Below are 22,497 nucleotides of genomic sequence, written 5' to 3' on the forward strand. Positions count from 1 at the left end.
TCTTCTCCGTGGGTAAATTAACCATATGAAGAAATCTTGCACAATTTAACATGTTTTAAATTTATAATCTGATATCGCATGAACTGAAAACAGAGTTAAACAAGGTGCGAAAACAGAATCCCAATTTTGGCGACTTTAATATTATAAAGCAATTACAAATTTAATCAGTAAGACCATTATCAAAATCAGGATAGGATAAGGGAGTTGCTGTCTTGATGCCATATTTGTGTCTCTCCACAGATAACCATTTTCTCCAATATTGACTTTCCAAATTCGCATATTTGCATGGTCAGTGTATTTAAACCTCATGGTGTTTGTAAAAAAGCGCACTAGACTGTTGGCAACAAACCACAAATTGCCATCTTCGTCTATGGAAAAAGTATCGACCCATTCTAATGATTCCATCGGCTGAGCAAACAGCGGAGTTTCTGTCAAGTTGCTTTCCCCTTGTAAACTTTCGAGGCTTTGTTTGTAAACCATATCATTGGTCAATGCCCCTACATACAGTCCTTTCTGACTGAAAACCATTCCGTCTGACGGCGAACTCTTTCGTCCTACAAAACAAGTTAATTTATATACAATTTTTAAGTTTATGTAAAGAATTATAATATAATTTCTGAATTTTTTCGAATATTTTTTTTAATTATTGCTTAAATATGAGACCGAAAACGTCTTGCGAATATAAAACAAAAACTTAATAGATCTGATTTGACATTTGGAAGGATTATCAAAATGTGAGCAGCATTTACTGTGATCGTTTTAATTAGTTCCGTATATTTGTCCATAATTCAACAGTCCCAATATAAAATGACTTTAAAATTACTAAATGTACCGGATACGTTTGTGAAAATTAAAAAACAAAACAACAATATATTTTTTTTATATTTTGATCATTATCATATTCGATGTGCAACAATCGAAAGCCAATGTTTTGCCATGAAAAAAAAAGCAACCATCAACAGTAGTAAATTCACAGACACAAACCCAAAAGAAAAAGAAAAAAAAAAGAACAAGAAAAAGAACCCAAAACGTTTAGCAAAAGAAAGCAAAAGCAGAGAACACATTGCAAACTGTTCTTTCTTGTACGTATATTAATGTGATTAGAAATACATTTTAATTTGAAAAGGATTATTTGTTGAGTGATAATTTATTCGTTAAAATCCGGGATTATCCTGACTTGTAAGAATGTTGCTATTTCAAGATTTTAAATCGATGTGAACAAAGGTTCCCCGTCAGAATTAATGCTCTAAAAGTTTCAGAGGAATTCGTTGTGGCATCAACTTATACATTGGCATAAGGGAGCTACCGTTTGAATTTTATAGTGGCGCTAGAATAAAAAAAATATGTTCTGCATTTTTTAAGTTGTAATCTCTGTCCTTTTTATTTCCCACTCTATTCGGTCCTGAATTTTTTTTATTAGTTTAATTCCTGACTTTGTTTTTACATTAATTGTAATCCTGCCTTTTCTACGGAAACGTATTAGCGCCACACATTTTTTTTTTATTTTTCTTCCTATGTTTGCGTTATAACGCAAACCTTTGCGTTACAACGCAAACCTTTGCGTTATAACGCAAATATCTTGATTTCAATTATTCATTAAGTTTTGTATATATGTCCGTCTGTCATTCATTTCGGATGTGATTTACTAGTAGATAAAAAAAGAAACATACATACAAGGCCAAATCATTATAATAAATATGCATAGGAATAATGGAATAATTGAAGTGCAATTATACATAAATTAAGACTGATTTGTGCATCAGAAAAGTATATAATTTAACAAGAAAATAGATATAGTTTAGTATATAGTCATATTAAAATTGAAAGATCAAAAATAATGTCATACAATTGTGAAACCAACCTCCAAGTCAAATAGACAAAATGATCTTTCTGCTTTAAAATGAATTATTAATAAGGAAACATTTTTTTTAAATCTCAGAATATGATCAAGATTCTTTGATAGAAAGTCATTGAATTTTCATTTCAATATAATGAAGTATTTTTAAGATGTTTGGGTAGCAATTTGAATAGAGAGAACATAATTTTATTAATAAAACATCTTCATTCTATACATTTATTGCCAAAGGGTAGCTTGTTTGAATCTAACCTACTTTACACAGTTCTCAAACGAGAGCTTACTTTGGAAGTATATTTATATTCGGTTATAGCTATATTACCAGGGTTGATTTTTTTCTTAGGTATAACCTCAATTTACTCAATTTTCTAGTAGAAACATGGATATCGTTTTTGGGGACCTTTATAGTTTGTTGTTCAGTGTGAGCCAATGCTCCGTGTCGAAGACCGTAATTCGGCCTATGATGGTTTACTTTTACGAATAGTGACTTAGATGGAGAGTTTTCTTATTGGCACTCATACCACATCTTCTTATATTATTCTGCTCATTATTAGTCATTAATATAATCTAATTATTCAAGCATTTTACTTTGCAATTACTACAAAGGTGATAAATTTTAATATATACAGCCTCCTCCATTAATAACTACGGTTTCCTTTGGATCTTGAATAAGAAATAAGATAAAACAAATGTTTGCGTTATAACGCAAAGGTTTGCGTTGTAACGCAAAGGTTTGCGTTATAACGCAAACATAGGAAGAAAAAAAAAAAAAAAAAAAAAAAAAAAAAAAAATGTGTGGCGCTAATACGCTTCCGTACTTTTCTTTTTGCAAAGATGCTCATCCTAACTTTTTTCTATTCAAAAACTCATGTCCTGCCTTTTTTTCAAATGTTATCCTAGCTCCCTCCTAGAAAGCAAATGGTAGCTCCCTACCACAGGTATACATATATAAAGGGAGATAACTTATAATTATTGGCATACCTACATGCTGATAAGATTGAGAAAAGTTGCCTCTCCCTCGGAGTACTTCCGTTGGGATTCTGTAGAGATTTCGATCTGCTAATGCACAATAGTATACATATTGAAAGTCAGGTGACATGGCTATCCCATCTATAGGTGTTGTAAAATTCCTTTGTTCATCATTTTTAGAACTAATTATTAGTCATGTAACCGTTTTCTGGATACATGGACTTGTGGTTGAAGAAATAGGATTCGTCAATTTCATAATCATACACCACTATCTTCGGAACTTGTCCAGTGTCGGAAATATATGCAAATCTGGGTTTACCGTTAACATAATCGATTACTATATCATTAAGGAAATTCGTGCCCTTTGAGACAATATTTTCAGGAAATGAATGATTCCGTACAATGTAATCCGATTTCAGATCATAAATTACAATTTTCGCATTGCATTGTGTCGTCCCACCACGGGCACTTCCGGTATCGATTATCCACATGTATCCTGTATTTGGGTCAATTTCCATACTTTGAACATATTGAAAAGCGTCACAGTCCCCAATCTTTTGCATGCCCCATGTAGGAAAAGGATTAAGAATTGCACGATCGTCGCTTGTATTCATTACTTCGTTCAAGGTTGATGGCACACCTGGCCTCCATCTTGGAACTGTGACAAAAATTCTCCGTGAATAAACTTTGATACCAGTTATAACATTATTTGCAACAATGAATGTACCATTACGGATTGAATCTTGTTTAACATCAGTGTGAGTCCAATTGAAATCAAGTTTTGTCCATTTGTAAACAACACTGGCTTCTTGTCCTAGTTTGAACACTTTTGCAGAAATAAGCAAACATGACAATTGAAGCACAAATATGTATACCAGTAATTGATGTAGTGTCATCTTTTGCCCCAGTTCACGTCATGTACCAACATATCACGTTTATTATAATCAAATGGACATCTCCTAAATTTTAACGACGCCGGTATGTTGACAAGAAAATAACGATGTAAACATGTAGTACACTTCATATGTTTTTAACTTTGTAAGTGTCTGCTTACTGAACTAAAAATAATGTTAGAAACATATATCCACTTATAGATAATTGTTAATTTCATATTTATCATATTGCATTAAGGGAGTTCGCTTCTCAGTTTCAAAATAATTAACTTTTCAAAACACTAGTTAATATTGATAGGGGATGAATAAAGGAATCAAAAGAGCAAAACAAATAAAAAGGTCAATCTGCTTTTTTCGAGATATTACCAATTGAAATTTTGGCCGGAAATAAACAGAAAAATGGGGGTCAATGGGCAAATGTTTTTAAGGCATTCAAATGGATTCAGAGGATTCCGAAAATCTGAGAAAAATCCCAAAACATGACAAGCGATCTTCCTTAAGTAATATCTTTGAGGCAAGCAGCAGTTGATCAGTTATAACAGCATGCGCAATATATTAAAATCATTTTCCAACATTAAGAAAATCTCTATAAAGATACAATGCAGATCAACAATGTTAACTGTAACAGCCAAAAGCAAAGCGATCACCTGCTTATTCAAAGTTACGTGTCAAAGAACAAAATATATTTAAAGAATAATTCTTTAAGTTAAACATATTAATTAAATGTCGGTTGGGAAACAAGTTATTGAAACTTATATTTATCCCTTTCCACAAAGGTGTCTTTTACGTGCAAGAGATCTGGCTCTCTCTTAACACGGGCCAACCATTTATCGTACCTCCCGAGGGACTATCATCGGTTCTCAATATCATACTTGCAAATGGTGTCAAGGGAGAGCCTAAAATTGAGTCTTTGGAATTAATAATTCATTTAAATCTACGTAAAAAAAGAAAAAAAGCGTATTGTTGTATGTTTGTTTTGCTACAATAACTAGAGGTATAGAGAGAGGGTTGAGATTTCAAAAATCATGTTTAACCCCGCCGCATTTATGCGCCTGACCAAAATCAGGAGCCTCTGGTCTTTGCTAGTCTTTAATGGTTTTTAATTTTAGTTTCTTTTATATATATTTCGGAGTTTTATGTGACGTTCATTATCACTGAACTAGTATACATTTTTTTGTTAGGGGCTAGCTGAAGCACGCCTCCAGGTGCAGGATTTTCCTGCTGCATTGAAGATCCATTGGTGGTCTTTGGCTGTTATCTGCTCTTTGGTCGGGTTGTTGTCTCTTTGACACATTCCCCATGTCCATTCTCAACTTTATTTATTTAACCAGGACTTATATCAGAACCACTTCACGATTGACACGAAAGGATATGTTTGGGTATATAATCCAATAGACAGACACCCATTGACACAAACAAAAGAAAATTAATCTAGAAGTTAACGAACGGTCATCTGTTTTCTAGGCATCGATACATAGGCATGACATTTTTATGGAAGAAAGAAAATACAACAAAAAATGACTTGCTATATTTGCTTTCAATTTCTGTATAAAATTAAGATGAACATGGTCTTCTTGATTTTCTCAAGTTGAAATCGTTGGGTTACAGCACCTCTCAATTTTGATAGGAACCAAGTGCGGACTTGATAATAAGTCGTCGTTTGTTAGAAGAAACATGAGAAACTAAATGATAAGAAAATTTAAAACAGGTACAAAATACCATAAAACATCGAATGCAATTTGTCATTCTATCAAAACATCAGAACAATTTGAAATGCAACAATATATATTTAGGTTGAAAGATCAAATGATCGTATTTAATTTCTATCAGAAAGAATCCTTTGTTTGTATACTGTGAAAAGCCTGTACTTATCTCTTGATAATAAGCACACCAGATCTTGTAAAACCATTATCAGATGTGTTAGACGGTATATCGTGGGAAAGACTTCTGTTTTTTTATATAAGTAAATATATACAGGCACGCGTGCCCCTATTTAGCCGATAATTGATAGTATACTTGAGAAAATATTATAATGGTGTTTGTTACAAACCTCTTTAATTATTTACTTGTATATAGTCGCCACAAGAAGCAACATTTTTATGTTTAATTGGTTCAACTTTTAGAAGAAAAAAAAAAGAGCAACTAGTTTGAAGGACGTATATAGTGACCGACACGTCATTTGGACTATTTTAGATATATAGCTGTCTTGTCTGGCAATCTTCGCCGCACTTTATAATTATATAGAAATAAGAAGATGTGGTTTGATTGCCAATGAGACAACTCTCCACATATAGTTTTTTTGCGCTGATGCGGTGTAGAGTAATCACCAATAAATCATTGGCAATCACACCAGATAACCATATTTTCCCCCATTGTATATCAGAATATCAAATGGTAAGTGGGTTATTTACAACATTCTTGATCACCAAAGACGTAATCATTTACATTGCATTAATTTTTAGGTTTATGCATTTTGCAATCTTTACTTTAACCCTTTGGCGAGGCTGGGCAGATATGCATAAACTACTTAAGTGAGGATTTATTCCAAACTACCAGATTTTTCTACATGCCTTACAATAAATAAGAACTACGGTTGGATTTCTAAAAGTAATTTTATGCATATTAGCCCAAACATTTAAACGAATATATTTTTTCTTCTCCCCGACCCAAATTAGGTTTACCGTTGGAGATCTATTAAACTATAACTAATGTCTATTCGGGGACCTTTATATAGCTTACGTTAATGGTTTTACCCATTGTTGAATGCCCTACGATGACTAGAGTTGTTGACAGTTTGATTTGAGGGTTAAAAGGAATAGTTATTACTACAGCTGCAAAAAATGAATATGACCTGCCAGGAATGTTTTGGCTTGAAAGAGGCTACATTTATTGTAGGTTTGACTGTACATATGTTTTAATTTGTTCGTTAACGTATTATAACATACTTCCAAACTAGTCGTCACTCAGACCTTTAACTTTAATGCAGACGATATTCACAAGCACAGCCTGATTCCACGCTTCGCATTAAATATACACAGTAAGTAATAGGTTTGATATTAAAAGCAAGACAAATCGTTTTTATACATGTATATGCCTTGATTCTTGTAGTAGTATAGCATCCTTTCAAACTGGCCGCAAGACCTTCAACTATAAGGCAGACTATTTTCACTAGTCGACATTTTTTTTTGCAGGTCTGACTGTTTATCTGTTAAAAATTTATTCTTGTAGTATCATAACATCCTTATACAAAATGGTCGCCAGACCTTTAACTATAAGGCAGACGATATTTGCTAGCACAGCTCGATTCCCAGGCAGACGATATTAACTAGGCGACATTTTTTGCAGGTTTGACTGTACATATCTTAAAATTTATTCTTGTAGTATTATAGCATCTTCCCAAACTGGTCGCCATGCAGACCTTTAACTACAAGCAGCAGACGAGCCCGATTCCCACGCTTGGTATTTGATATACACAGTAAGTAATAGGTTTGATATTAAAAGCAAGAATTATCGTTTTTATACATGTACATGCCTTGATTCTTGTAGTATTATAGCATCCTTTCATACTGGTCACAAGACCTATAACTATATTAAAGGCAGACGATATTCACTAGGCGATATATTTTGCAGGTTTGACTATACATAAGTTTAAAATTTATTCTTGTACAGAGGCAAATTTCGTTCCCATCAATTTCACGTGAATTTAGATATATGTGAATTTGAATTTCACCTCAAACGAGCTTGTACGTGAAACTCACGTGAAAACAGATCACGTGAGTTTCATGTGAAACTCATATGAAAATCACATGATTTTTTGTCATGTGAAATTCACGTGAATTTGTAAAATACAATGTAACATAATTCAAATAAGATTTAAACTTTTAAATTTGAATCATAAAAAGTACCAAACTAAATTTGCAAAAGTTCATAATCTCAATTCACGTGAATTTTATGTGAGATTCATGTGAAATTCATGTGAGCAAATGTTGCCTGTGTAATATTATAGCATCCATCCAAACTGATCGCCACAGACTTTTAACTAAGCAGCAGACGAGCCCGATTCCCACGCTAGGTATTTAATATACACAGTAAGTAATAGGTTTGATATTAAAAGCAAGCCACTTGACAAGTCACCCACATGCTAGTCATATTTTAATGATCCGTTGGATTACCACCACTTTGTCAGTATGACTACAGTTATTTGACAAGACACGCGCCTGGGTGTATGATTTAATGTGATATGTATTCTGTATTATCTATCATATCATTAAAAATATCGTTTTATTGATTGAAGCTATGTTCTGGCGACATCTTGATAAGTTTTTTGGCAAGAACCTGTTGTGACGTCACAGCAATGATTAGACAAAAATCGTGGGAAAAGTTACTGTATATGTTATACCGCCCGTGATTGCATTGCACGTATTTTTTTTCTTCTTCAAAGCTAGCCAGTTGTCGGCTGAATGTGAAATATGATGGCTTAGTCTATCATCACGGCTTAATTTTGAAAAAAAACCCGACGTATCTGATGTTGTAGCAGTGTATCGACTTTTACATAGACTGAGGCTCCATGCTGAAGACCGCACTTTGACATATACTGCTTTATTTATATACATTGTGATTTGGATGGAGAGTTGTCTCATTGGCACTCATACAACATCTTATTATATCTATATAAAGTTTCAAAACGATTTTGTCAAAAGGGAATGCAATACAGTAATAATGATGATAATTTTACAACAATTAATTTCTCTGCATTGCTACAACCAATAACGGGTTTTGTTTATTTTGCAATATAAGAAGGTAACCGATATTAGTAAATTATGAATAATATTTTTTGAAAATAGTAATAAAAATAATGATAAAAACAATTATAATATACTCAGTAGTATATAAGAGTCAGTATCTTACTATAATGACCCCCCACCCCACCCTCCGCAAAATACTACTATACTACTATTTTTTTTTACTGAGTTTCAATCATATACATGTATTTTTGGAGATCTGTATACTGCTCATAATAAAATTGTTTTTTTATATTATAAATAAGCGATACCACTAAGGTCAACGCCTGCTTTGGTGTCGATTGGTGGTTTCTGCCATTTGACATATGTTCTAGGTCTTGTGTTGTTGATCATTTCGTTGTGTGACAGTTCCGTCTATTTTTATGTTTTCAAAATAAACAAAGAAGATGTAATAAAATCGTATTGAATTTGACAAATATTTTGGCACAACAAATGGCCTGTTTTGGTTTCAATGTCCTTGACAGATGTAATACTATTATATACTATTGTTAATGTTTAAAAATACCTCAGTAACACGAGTTAATTTTAAACTATTGATTTAATCCGAAATCCTGCACTTTGAAAAACAAAACAAAACGAAACTGTATATAGACCTACTAATAAAAAGTTAATCGGCGAAATTGTATGGACGACGCGTTCTGAATTCATAAGACATTCGTACACAATTATATTTGTATTGGAAATAACCACTAGTTAATATGATCTGTTCTGGGGAGTTCTTTTGGGGAAAAAATTCCAAATAGTATCATCGTTTCTCTAAAATTTGTTTTTAAATTTGTTTACCTGCTGTACACCACGAAGACTAAAACATCGGAGGCGGAATTTCGAACATCAACAATGATAGAATGTTTCCCTAATCACATAACAGATCACGGATGCCGCCGATGATCTTGCCGATCAGGGCCGTAACTAGGGTTTGAATTCAGGGGAGGCAGGGGTTTGGGGCCGCCGATTGAGTCCCCTTAGAGATGGGGTTGGGGTGCGCAGCCCCCCGCCGATTTTTTTCTCTCAGTCAATGGCTAAAAATGACCCGTTTTCTTTACTTTAAGAAACATCAGTATTGCTTGAACCTGGAAGCAATTTTTATGCAAAAACAAGCTGAGATTACTGTTCGGGGTGAGCCAAGGCTCCGTCATGTTTTAAGGCTGTACTTTGACCTATAATTATTAACATTAAATACAGTGATAGTGTACATTGTGACCGCAGATTTTTTTCTCAATATGGCTAAAAATGACCTGTTTTCCTTCGATTTCCTTACTTTAAGAAACATCAGTATTGCTGAATCCTTGAAGCAATTTTTATACAAACAATTAATATCTGTATTTAAAGATATTTTTGTTAGAAATCAAACTGGTTAGTTAAAAAAGCATATAAAGCAAGATATTGTTTTTTATCGAGGACCGTGAATTTCAATATTGTTGAACGCCCATTGTTGAAAGCTGAACAGACATGTATATAACTACAACAAGGGACTTTCTATACTAGTATATACTTAGTATAGAAAGTCCTTGCTACAACGAATGGGCGTGTTTAACTACTGAGGCATAATGCCATTGACCATAATGTTCTCGTTCGATAGGGAGACGAAAAAAAAAAAAAAAACCGATCCAACAGCTGATTCAGCCGGTAACGAATTTCTGATATAATAAAAGATTCATAATACAAAGGAAACTTCCTCTGCTTAATTGAGCCCCCAAATAAATATGAATAGTTAAGTTTTATTCAAAACTGTCGAGGGCAAAGTTTCAACTGTGTTCTCGTTCGAATACTGAATAACAGGTCGACGGACGTCTACACGAAAAAAAAGTAAAACGAATACTGAAACGGTTCACTTTCGATGAAAAATGCGGAAAATGACAGATATATATCACGTATCATGATAACACCGTTCAAACTGCAAACTTGTGTTGTTTATAATATAAATTCAACTTGAGTTCTTCGTGTACATATTTTATTACATATGTACTTCAAAAAAAAATTTGGTGTAGAAAATTTAGGGGAGGCTTGCCTCCCCTGCCTCATAGGTAGTTACGGCCCTGCCGATGGTGTTCGATAGTTATATGCAAATCAAACGGTACAAATCGAAAACATTCTGACTGCTTCGGAAAGAGACTATTATATCCGTCAAAATATCCCAAGAATTTGGCTCTTGAGAGAGAGGCGAAATATACCAAATCACAAGTCGTCTACAAACTGACAATGCTATGGTAAAAGACGATAACACATATAACAGTACAAAATACACAAAATAAAAAAACTAAAAACTGAGCAACACGAACCCAACAACACAGGGGGTAATTTTAGGTGTTACGGAAGGATAAGCAAATACAGCTCCACATGTGGAACTTTAAGCTCGAACAAATGAATTTTACATTTTCGACAACTTATTCATAATTGTTTATATTGGAACTAGTACAACATTTTGTTTAGGGGCCAGCTGAAACACGCTTCCCGGTGCGGGATTTTCTCGGTGCGATGAAGACCCATTGATTGCCTTCGTGTGTTTTCTGCTCCTTGGCCGGGTTGTAATCTCTTTGACACATTCCCCATTTCAATTCTCAATTTTATTTGTGAAATATGCTCGATCGTTTAAATAAATACTTTATAAGTATTATACTTAATAGCAGGTCTATTGTGATCGGTGTCAAACTTTAATAAACACAATTTTTCGATAAAATTAGAACACATGCAGAACAGTTCAACTCTCTGAGAAATCTTGACCAAATCAATACATCATATTGATAGCATAGAAAATGCCATGCCTGTTTTTTATTTCCCTGTTGGTTTGTTAATTAACATGTACTCCAGTAATGCTTTCTCACGCAGAAATGCACCCCAACCTGCAGACCTAGTTTTCAAGTATTTTGAATTTCGATAATCAAACCAGTATTATAACAGATACTATCTTAATTTTTTTTATGAAAATACAGAAATACAATATATATAGCATTTAGATACAATGGTAGATTCACATAACCCAGATAAACGGATATATTTATGCTTTTAACAGTTTTTTTTTATTATATAATTAGAATAACCAACACTAAATTACCTGATTTGCAGTTAATGTCGACAGTATATGCAAAGCGAGGTAATAAAAATTGTGTTAAATTACAAATTTTATGACCAGTTATCTATCTTTTATTTTACATTTTTAAATATTTCCTGTTGTCCAATAGTAGTCCTGAATATGTTATTTTGTTGTGCATGGAACATCGAGCTACAGTAAGTTAAGCCAAGTCGACACAACGAGTTAACTAAGTCGTGGAAGACAGCAAACGTCATGTTTTTTTTTAAACTGCAAACATTAAAAAAAACCCACAAAAAACATAAACAAAAACAAAGCAAAACAAATCTATGCATTGACTAGATTTAAAAATTCACTAATTGATTTTTTTTATTATAAATTGATATTCGTAGCTCTTTTGTATATAATTGTTCATGGTTATTACATGTATTGATATAATCAGAGACAGAATATGTACCATTATTTCAACATCTTGATACATTTAATAAACTAAAACACATTCTAAACCCCATCCTTGAACTTGCTTGTCATATTGGAGTCTTCATTAAGCAGTCTTTAGAACTGAGGGGTCAATTTATAATTTGAACTCTTAAATTATGTTCTATAATATTGTATTGTATTTCATTACATTGCATTGTGTTTAAAATGTATAAATGTTTGTGTGTATTGCTTGACCCTTATGGGTGTAATTTTGCAATAAAGATATGTATAATACATTGTACATAATAATGTATTATATGTCTCTGATATAATAATGTGTGAATGAAAAAAATGTTCAGTACATGTTCGGTACCAACCCGTTTAAAGTGGTTTTTATAGAAAAGAATTGTATTAAAATAAGACGTCATAATTATGATTGCCAATTAGACAACTACATTTGTAAATCATTAAATGACGATGGCGTTGTTTATATGCGTATTTACCTCTTCTTATTCGTTTAAACTTCCGATTGAGAACAGTAATAACATCATAGAAGGTGTTCAAATTGAAGTATTAAACTATCGGTTTATACAGCAGAAAATTAAAATCTAAAACGATCACTTTCCAACCTCCATGTTCATGGGAGCATGCGATTGAACTATTGACATAAGTTTAACAGCATACCGATGGATGTGCAAAGCGAGATAACTCAATTTTTGTTACTAACGATTCGGAAATGCAGCATTTTTGAGTGCACTCTGCTAACAGGAAAATTAGAAAAAGATCAGAGACACAAGCACCAGTATGCATGTACATGTATCTGTATGATAATCATACATTACCTGCCATTATTCTAAATGAAATAAAAATATAAGATTTCATTTCAATAATTGCTGTAAAAGAATATTAATCATCAACACAATGCGATTCTATTGGAGTATAATTTTACATAAAACATATAAACTATTGCACATTTCTACTGTGTTGTACTTGTTGTTTTATATATTTATATAAATGGTTTTATGGACCAACTTTTAATTTTCTCCATGAATTAAAGAAGAAGTGATAATAAACTCACAACGCAATGGTTAAAAAAGAAAAAGACAAACAGACAAACAGTAGTACACAAACACAACATATAAAACTAAAAACTGAGCAACACGAACCCCACCAAAAACTGGGGGTGAATGCAGATGCTTTGAAGGAGAAGCGAATCCTGCTCAACATGTGTCATCCATAGTGTTGTTCATGTTAGAACAAGCCCCGTAATAAGTCTAAATATATAGGTCACATTCATGGACGGGATTGTAGTTACGACATTTGGATCATATCTGCTATCTAAGAAACAAATAGTCTATAACCACAGGCACTTGTCTCAGAATTGTTTTCCCCTATATACCTTAATATAACACAAGGTACTTAACTATTTTTTTGAAAAATGACACCCAGTCCCGAATTCCCGTTATTTTTCGATTTCTCGGTTGTCAAACCTACTAAAACTTATTATGCCGTAAATCTAAATTCAGTGGCGGATCCAGAAATTTTCATAAGTGGGGGCCCACTGACTGACCTAAGAGGGGGCCCGCTCCAGTCACGCTTCAGTGATTCCCTATATAAGCAACCAATTTTTTTCCCAAAAAGGGGGGCCCGGGCTTCCTGCCCCCCTCTAAATCCGCCTCTGAAATTGATTTATCTACACAATGGTATATGACACGACTATCATTGTTGTCGGGATCATTAGTAGCAGGCCTCAGAAGTCGGTCAACGGGATTTTTTTTTGCATACGTCTCAAAAATTGGCAACACCCAGTCCGCATGAATTTTATACTGGTTTCTCATTGTTCAATCGTCTGGCTAAAAATAAATGTGGGAAATTTTGGTCAATTAATAACTCAACATTAGTGTCGTTGTGTACACGGGTGTTTCATAACAAAATGAATGTTAAACAGCTTATGGCATTGAATGAGGTAAAAAATGGTCATAACCTTTTGCTTCTTGGGCAAAGTGGAACGAGATTGAGCCATTTGGTCTGTACTATAGAACAAGAATTAAAAAAAAGGGGGGGGAAACGGTCGCAGTCACAGGAACAACGGGAGTGACTTCTTTGAATATAGGTGGGATTACTGTCCATTCCTGATCCGGTATAGCAGATGTTCATTTTTCTAACGATAAACTCTTACAAAAAATGACTATTGATGAACATCAGGCAAACAGATGTTTTGATTCTAGATGAAATATCAATGCTTTCTGCTAAAATGTTTAATCAGATTGAATTTATATGTAGAAAAATCAGAGATAGTGATCTTTATTTTGGAGGTATACAAATATTTGGGTCAGGAGATTTTTTCAGCTCCCCTAGTTCCAGATTTACTTTTGGAGTTATCTCAATATCTTATGTAAAGTCCAGAGAGAGTCTGAATGATGTCAAGAAAAAGGGAAAATCTGAGTTCTAAAATTAGAAACTCCTGACACATTTGACAGACCTCAAATAACACTTATTTGGGTTTGTATCACATAATTTTAAACAATTTACAATAAAGATAATAATTCATATTCAGAGGCAAGCTGACAGTTTTATTTTAACATTTTTTATAATAATTTAATCACTGCGGGCTGGGTGTTGCCAATTTTTGAGACGTATGCAAAAAAATCCCGTTGACCGACTTCTGAGGCCTGCTACTAATGATCCCGACAACAATGATAGTCGTGTCATATACCATTGTGTAGATAAATCAATTTAAATTTACGGCATAATAAGTTTAAGTAGGTTTGACAACCGAGAAATCGAAAAATAACGGGAATTCGGGACTGGGTGTCATTTTTCAAAAAAATTAGTTAAGTACCTTGTGGTATATTAAGGTATAAAGGGAAAAAAATTCTGAGTTAATTGCCTGTGTCTATAACGATCGATCAACTTGTGATGGCGACTGTAAAATTTACGAAGATGAACATTTTTTAAAATAAAAAAAAATGTAAATGATGTATCTATAATCAATTGTCAGTGTCGTCGTCTGATTTGTTTTCACCGCCTTTATTATCATTTACTACAGCTGTTTCATTTTTTTTCTCTTGTTATTAAAGTAAAACTAAGAATTTGTAAACACTTAATTTGATTAAGGTAATTTTTAAAAAGATAATAGCTAAAATACTCAAAATTGGTCTATTGTCATTTGTCATTGTGTTTGCGTAGGTTTTGAATTACATATTATTTATGTTGATGGCAGTTCAGAAAGCTTCTTTTTTAAGGAATGACTAATATTTTTTCCGTATATGATGAAATTACATCAACAATGTGGTGGACACTGAATAACTTATATAGTTTCAAAAATTAATATGTTTTTTTTTATTCGAGCGTCGCTGACGAGTTTATTGTATTTTTGAGAGTCTTGCCGTCATGTAAACTAATCAAATCGGTATGTTATTTAGCGGAACTGTCGTTGTTAATTTAACGGAATGTTATGCGACTGTCGTATTAGTGAGAGGTTTAGCTAATTATAAAACCAGATATAGTCTAACATTTTCTACGTGAGGAAATAATAAATGATTGTATCAAATGAGGAATATGATACGTTGTTTTGACAGTGGGTTACTTGCCATTAATTTTAATACCCCTTCCAAATTTATTTCTCCATGTTTAATGCCTCAAATTGCAAGTAGGGGGATGAAATTACACTGTAAAAAAATTTGGGTCCAGAGTTTTAAAGGAAAGTAGTGATTTGGTCCAGCTGAAAAAGGTTTAAAATTAGCACTTCGGAAGCTGTCAAAAGATTTCAAGACGCCCTTAACATAAAATTGTACATATTTTGAGTTAGAGCCGATGAAGTTTTCTATAATTTTGATATAATTTGTCCCAAATGTAGCAAAACAAACTGTAAAAGTTTCTTTGAGAAAGCGCAGGTGGGATTTTTTTAATTTTCATTTATGTTCTAAAAGAAATGCATTACGAAATAATTGTGGTCTCGGACCATATTATGATTAGGGATTTTCCTTTTTGAATTTCCCTTGGAGTTTAGTATTGTGGTTAATATATTTTGACAATACAAAGACAGCATAGGTCAAAGATGACACACAATACTAAAATGACATGAACAGACCACAGACCTGTAAGGAAGCAACAATTTAACTTAAAAAAAGGGGGGGGGGGTTCTATGTCAGAAATTTATTTTTTCGAAGCGGTCAATCAAATATTTTTTTTCAAAATCTAACACTATAATGTAGATGGGATTTACATTCAGAATATTATTTTTGTCATTTGCTTGACCAGAATATTCTTTTTATCAAATTGGAGATCAGAATATTGTTTCAAGAAAAAAAAAAAAAAAAAAAAAAAAAAAACCCTCTTTTTTCCACTGGAAGTTAAATGGGTCGTTCCCTAAAAGACTAACCCCTTTGGTTTTCTAAAGGAAACAAGTTATAATTATGTAACAAATTGTGAACCGTATCGTCATGGCTGTCATGCTTATATACGCAAAAAGATAGTCTAAATACACCCATATACACCAATCGCTTTTTAATTCTTTTGGTGTAATTCAGCTTAAAAATTAGATTTCCTTCCCAACGATAGTTAAATATTGAAATGCCAGCAAAAGCCTTAATTAAAATTAAAGTACCATGTTTTAAACACCGATTTTTCTAAAATAAGCAGAACATTTGTAACTTAACTTGGCCTTATTCTGAAGACTGATAAATTGTGAATATTGCTTTTTGTTATACAATTTAACGTCATCTGTGGTAGCTTGCTGGTTTCACGTGCGGGAGGGGTGGGTTAGATCCCATACTAGGTGAAGTCATTGACTTGAGTATTTAAAGGACGAATAGGTGCAAAGATGAATCACTATGACAACAGATAGGGACACACATATAGTTTCAGTGTGTAACAAAAAGTAAAATCACAAAAATACCGAACGCCAAGGAAAATTCATATTGGAAAGTCCCTAATCAAAAGGCAAAATCAATAGCCCAAATACATCAAACGAATGGATAACAACTGTCATATTCCTGATTGGTACAGGCATATTTTCTATGTAGAACCTTTCTTCTTATTATTATCCTGATCGATACCCTTTTTTCAATCTTCCTGTCGTGACGAGGGTTAAACTGTAAAGCTGGAGAACGGATTAGATTATTTGAAGTAAATTATATAAACGTATTAATACTATTTTTTTTCTATTTAAGGAATAACTGTAATATTTTTCTAACATCAACAATGTGGCGCACACTGAATAACCTGCGTAGCAGGTCATTTTCAAGGGCGCACCACATTTTTTGAAGTTATTTCGAATCGACAGAAAATATATTACAGTCATTACTTATAATTTATTTCTAATTCTAAATTCCACTTTAAGCCAGAGTAAATCATGAAAAACGTTGGTGACATCACGGTCACATGACAAAATTATGTGTAAGAGCTGTCAGCCAATCAGAAGACGCGTTACGTCCAAGATTAAATTATTTATCTATATTATTTGTTCAAATGTCTGATATTTTTATGACGTAAATAAAAGTTTTGTTGTCGCTAACTAAGTCCACCTTGAAGAACACGCGCAGCAACTAAAACATAGTATAGAAAGCAGCAGTGAACCCCCACCCTCAATATTATTACTACTCCGATCATTTACTTTAACGTTTTATCGTTAGTCGATATCTATAATTTTACATATCATGCGTCTCGCTAGAGATTTTAAAAACTTTAATAAAACATAAGAGTATACATGCTGTTGTCGAAGTAAACACCAACCACTTTATGGGAAAACAGCGATAAGCAGATAACAATGATGTTTTATAATTGAGGATGTTTATCAACACCCTCTCGTTTGAAAAACCATCGATTATCTATAAATAACATTGATCAAACAGCAGGAGGATCTTTATCTAATGCAATATTCTTTAATTTTCACTTTTTGTGGGTCTAGCTTATGTCTTTTTTGCTAAAATTTATTTTCACTTTTGCATAAAATTAGGTAGATTTTGTATGACTGCTAATGATTGAAACAATTATCCATCAGAGTTGAAATGACGTATAAGCAATTCTTTATTTCTTGTCCAAATTAATCTTTTTCATGACACATTGATTATTTTTATTTGTCTAATTCTTACCAAATTTATCCTTTTCCTAAACTGATGATTAGTTTAATTTCTCAAATTTTCATGGCCTTTTTCAAATTTCTCGACTGGTGGGATAAAAATATTTCCCATCTCAAAAAAAAAAAAAAAAAAAGAGGCGACCATGCCTGATGAAGTCACATACAAAAACCACAACTTCCAGAAAATCTTTGCAAAGGAAGAATAATATTTGTTTAGATATCGTCTAAAATTCATTAGAGAAACAGGTTCTACCACTATAAATCGTGTAATACGATATTTCCCCACTTTCAACAGTTTAATTTTAAAGCCTCGTGCTTTATATATGAAAATTACATTTTTCGAATGGAGAAGTATCGTATCACACTTCATGCAGTGATGAAATCTATATTTAACTAACGTGTGGTTTGTTTGATAACAGCTCTTCATTGGTCAAAATTCAATTGAGACATCAACTTTTCTTACTTCCCTCTGAATTTCCTATAGTGACGTCATAAAAAAAGGTGACCATGCCCGATGACGGCACTAAGAAAGGACACATCTTTTTGAAAATCATTCGAAAAGAAGAAATACGATTGTCTGTTTATTGTCAAACAGATAAGAGAAACAAGTAATTTAAAGAAAAGTTCACCAGCGGAACTTTGAAATAAAATTTCATTACAAGCAGTTAGTTAAGTCAAAATTTGTCAAAAAGTAAAATAGAAAATAATACCGAACGCGCTGGCAAATTCAAAACAGGAATGTTTATGAAATAGCAAAATCAAAAGTCCAAACACATTAAACGAATGGAATACAACTTCCATATTCCTGACTTGGTACAGGGATTTTCTTATGAAGAAAATGAATTAAACCTGGTTTTATATCTAGCTATACATATCACCTGTAAGACAGTCGAGTATTATTCAATAATATTGACAGCAGTGTGTGAGAAAGACAGCCATAACAGGTAAACTTGTCAAAAATTAGGAAATATTAAAAAAATATCGCTGATGTATAATTCACTAGCAAGTAAATAATTAGACCGCATGTGAATCCGTTTTCATGGGAACTTCAACTGAACTCCTCAGCTGGAGACTAGTTACGCATGAAAAAGGCGTGTTCGGTTATTAAAATGAAAAAAAAAATGTCAAGAGAAACAAGGGTGAATCATTCTATTGACTGATTTGATCCAAGCAAATAACACTTGTGATAAAAGCGAGGAAGAACATATATTAAACCTATAAGATGAAATCAATCAGACCTAGAAAACCCCAATCGTTCGTGGTTGCTATCTATTTATACTTAAATTATGTTTATATCGGGTTATATGACAGTCAGAGTAGTGGAATGGTTATCTCGAAGGTTTATCATATGGCCTGAGAGCACAGTTATTTACTAGTATATTTTTGTTTAGACAATACATGAAAATTTCCAAAGTCCAAGCTGAGTTTTCTCAATTATTTTTTTACAGTGAAGTGTACTACCTTTTGAACCAGCTCTATCAAAATTAGAGAAAATTTTATTAGCTCTAACTCAAATACTCAAAACAATGTAATGTTGAGGGAATCATGAATTCTTCTGACAGCTTCTGAAATCAGAATAATTTTTATATGTTTTAGCTGAACTCAATCGCTATTTTACGTTAAAATTCATGGCCCAAAGGTTTTTTTACAGTATAGTTTCACTCCCTTCTTACCATTTGAGGCAAAACATGAGGACATAGTTTTGAAAGGGTATACAAACACATTGCAAGTAACACACTGTCCACACTTTGGAGTATATTTAAAGACAAAGATGAAAAATATAAAGATACCTTTTTTGTATGTAAATGTTCAGTTTTAATGGTTTAGATATGAACTAATTACTACGATTTTATCAGAAAATTATAAATAATTGGTCATGTTTGATTCAGAATATTGACACACTGTTAAATAACAGGGATATTGTTAAAGACGAGAATATTTGGAAACTCTTCTTTTCTGTTCAAAAATAAACCATTGTTATACACTTCTTTTTTAAAAAGCTATATCACAACTATCATGGACATTTGGAATTCAGAAACTACAGATTTAATTAGCTGTAATGAAATTTATAGGAAGTGTATTGATCGGAGAAATTGTTTTTCCGAATTTTCTTAGATCAAACAGGGAATTCCAAAAGATTTCGTGCAAATTTTGATATCTCGCGGAAACCATAATTTGCATATTAATGAAATGAAATGAAAGATATCTAATGACTTTGAAATTCTTAACTTAATCAACCAAACAATAAAACCATCAAAGTTAAAACTAAAATATATTCGTACGGTATTAAATTTAGTGGGAGGAAATATACGGAAACTATATACCTCGAGAAAGTATGTGGTCGGGATTAAAACAGTTGAAAATTCAAAATAATGTAAAAGAATTTCAATTGAGATCTATGCACAATATTTTATATACCGAAGAAAGATTAAAAGAAATGAAGATATCAAATGGAAAATGCCACATTTGTCAAAATGACAACAACATAGAAACCTGAAATACTTTTGTTTGTAGTTGTAGTACACCACAGTTAATTTTAAACAAGCTCCAAGAAATACTTATCAAATCAAACGTAAGAAAATCAAAAGACAATAACTGTAACATGTGTTCCCGGAACAGATGGCATCAAGATAAAACAAGACACGAAATGCTGATGTATCATCGTCTTTTTTTGCATTTTGTATTTACGTTACATGTATAATATATTATACATCAGATATGATAATTTGAGTCAAATCGGTGGACATCAATTTGACAGTTCATGCAAATTTAAGAGTGAAATAAGGGAAGGATCATTCTACTGGTAAATCGTCTTTTTATTTGTATTAGTTATACATCATTTGTAGTATATATATTGTATCTATCACGCTATAAGAAATCAAGAGATAACAGTGTTTACCGCCTTGTCGACATTTTTGTTGAAATCAAAGTATTTCCTTTCAAAGTTAAACACATTATAATCATCTTCGAACATTTCAAAAATCACATCTTGTAATTTCGTATTGTTGTAATATTGTAACAATTTGTCCCCTGCGTTTTGAGCATGTGACCGCGATTTTTTTTCACTATCTTTAGAATGGAGCCAACTTTTCACTGTCTCATTCCATGCTCCGATTTTTGTTAACAACTTTTCTGTAAAGGTAGATATATCTGCCATTTTCCCAATCATCATTTTCTTATAGAAATACTTTGGCGCCCTCACCTGTGATTCCCAATGTGCGTTGGGACATTGTTTTGCAAGTTCCAAAAATTCCGAAAATGTTTTAACGGTACGTTTACAATTGACCATTATAAAGCCGTCGTTCAAACCTTTATCTAGATAAGATGATAACATCCGCTCTCTAGGTTCTCTCACAAATACTGCTTTTGTCCAGGAATCATTATACATCATTGATATAATATCGTTATCTTCAAAATTAATAAGATACTTCAACCCATTTACATAAGGGTTATGCATATCGTCACGCTTCAGTCCCTGTATGTATTGAAGGAGACTTTTCCAGAAACTGCAGCCTGATTTTTCGTTCCAAAAGAATATCAACCTATATTTCATTACTACAATAGGAGAATTATACCAGGTTCTTTTGATCTGTTTTAATTCTGCGTCTGTAAGGCTCGGAACACTTCTGTTTGAAAGAACATTTTCAATATTTCTGTTAGATTTTGTGTTCACAGATACCGTGCTCACAAACGACTTCGTTTTTATGTATGTTATCTCCTGAGTGGTGTAATATTTTGTAGAAATATTTGTTCCATTTGTGTTTGACTTTTCTGATATATCCAAATTAATTATTGAAATTGGATAAACACTGTCTCCATATACAACCAACATGTAAAGAATTATAACAATGCTGCAAAATATAGCCGACGGTACGAGTCGCCAACTGAAAAACTCTTTCATATTTGAAACAAAAACCAAATTTGACTGCTTTTTCAAGAAATTACCATCTTAAATGATGGCTTTACGTAATATACAAACCCTTGTAATTGATCAATTAACATCTGGTTGAAAATATGAATATTCAAGATTTTACACGCATGAAAAGGCTATAGATCTAGATGGTTGTTGAAATGACAATGTCAATAAATCCTACATAACCTATATCATAATCAATTGAAACATAATATCGTTTTACTGGTTTGAGGTATGAATCAATTCGAACTTAGACTATCAGCTGTCTTCTTATCAATTGTTGTCGAAAAAAGGGCAATTAAAACTTTTAGCTGATTTTTTTTTTATCTTTTAACAATAATGCTAAAATAGAAAAGAAATAAAATAACTAAGTTAACCAACTGTTGAACAAAGACTACTCGTGAATAATAAAATTAAGTCAGAGTTTGCAGTTACGACTTATAATTAGACAAAATACAAACAAGTTTAAAGATGATAAAAATATGTGAAAAATGAAAGTGGGACATTTAAAAACTTAGGTCGGAAATAAACTGAC

General features: G+C 32.6%; 1 protein-coding gene across 1 annotated transcript; it reads right to left on the reverse strand.

Annotated features, from left to right (window-relative positions):
• Positions 1 to 355: 355 nt before the first annotated feature.
• Positions 356 to 3,885, reverse strand: LOC143056247 (protein yellow-like). Its single transcript, XM_076229333.1, is given in 3 exon segments — positions 356 to 554; positions 2,841 to 3,008; positions 3,010 to 3,885. Coding segments are annotated over 3 exon segments (936 nt in total). The 5' UTR covers positions 3,721 to 3,885; the 3' UTR covers positions 356 to 497.
• Positions 3,886 to 22,497: the final 18,612 nt, after the last annotated feature.

This window comes from Mytilus galloprovincialis, chromosome 13 (assembly GCF_965363235.1).
Source record: "Mytilus galloprovincialis chromosome 13, xbMytGall1.hap1.1, whole genome shotgun sequence".
Lineage (NCBI taxonomy): Eukaryota > Metazoa > Mollusca > Bivalvia > Mytilida > Mytilidae > Mytilus > Mytilus galloprovincialis.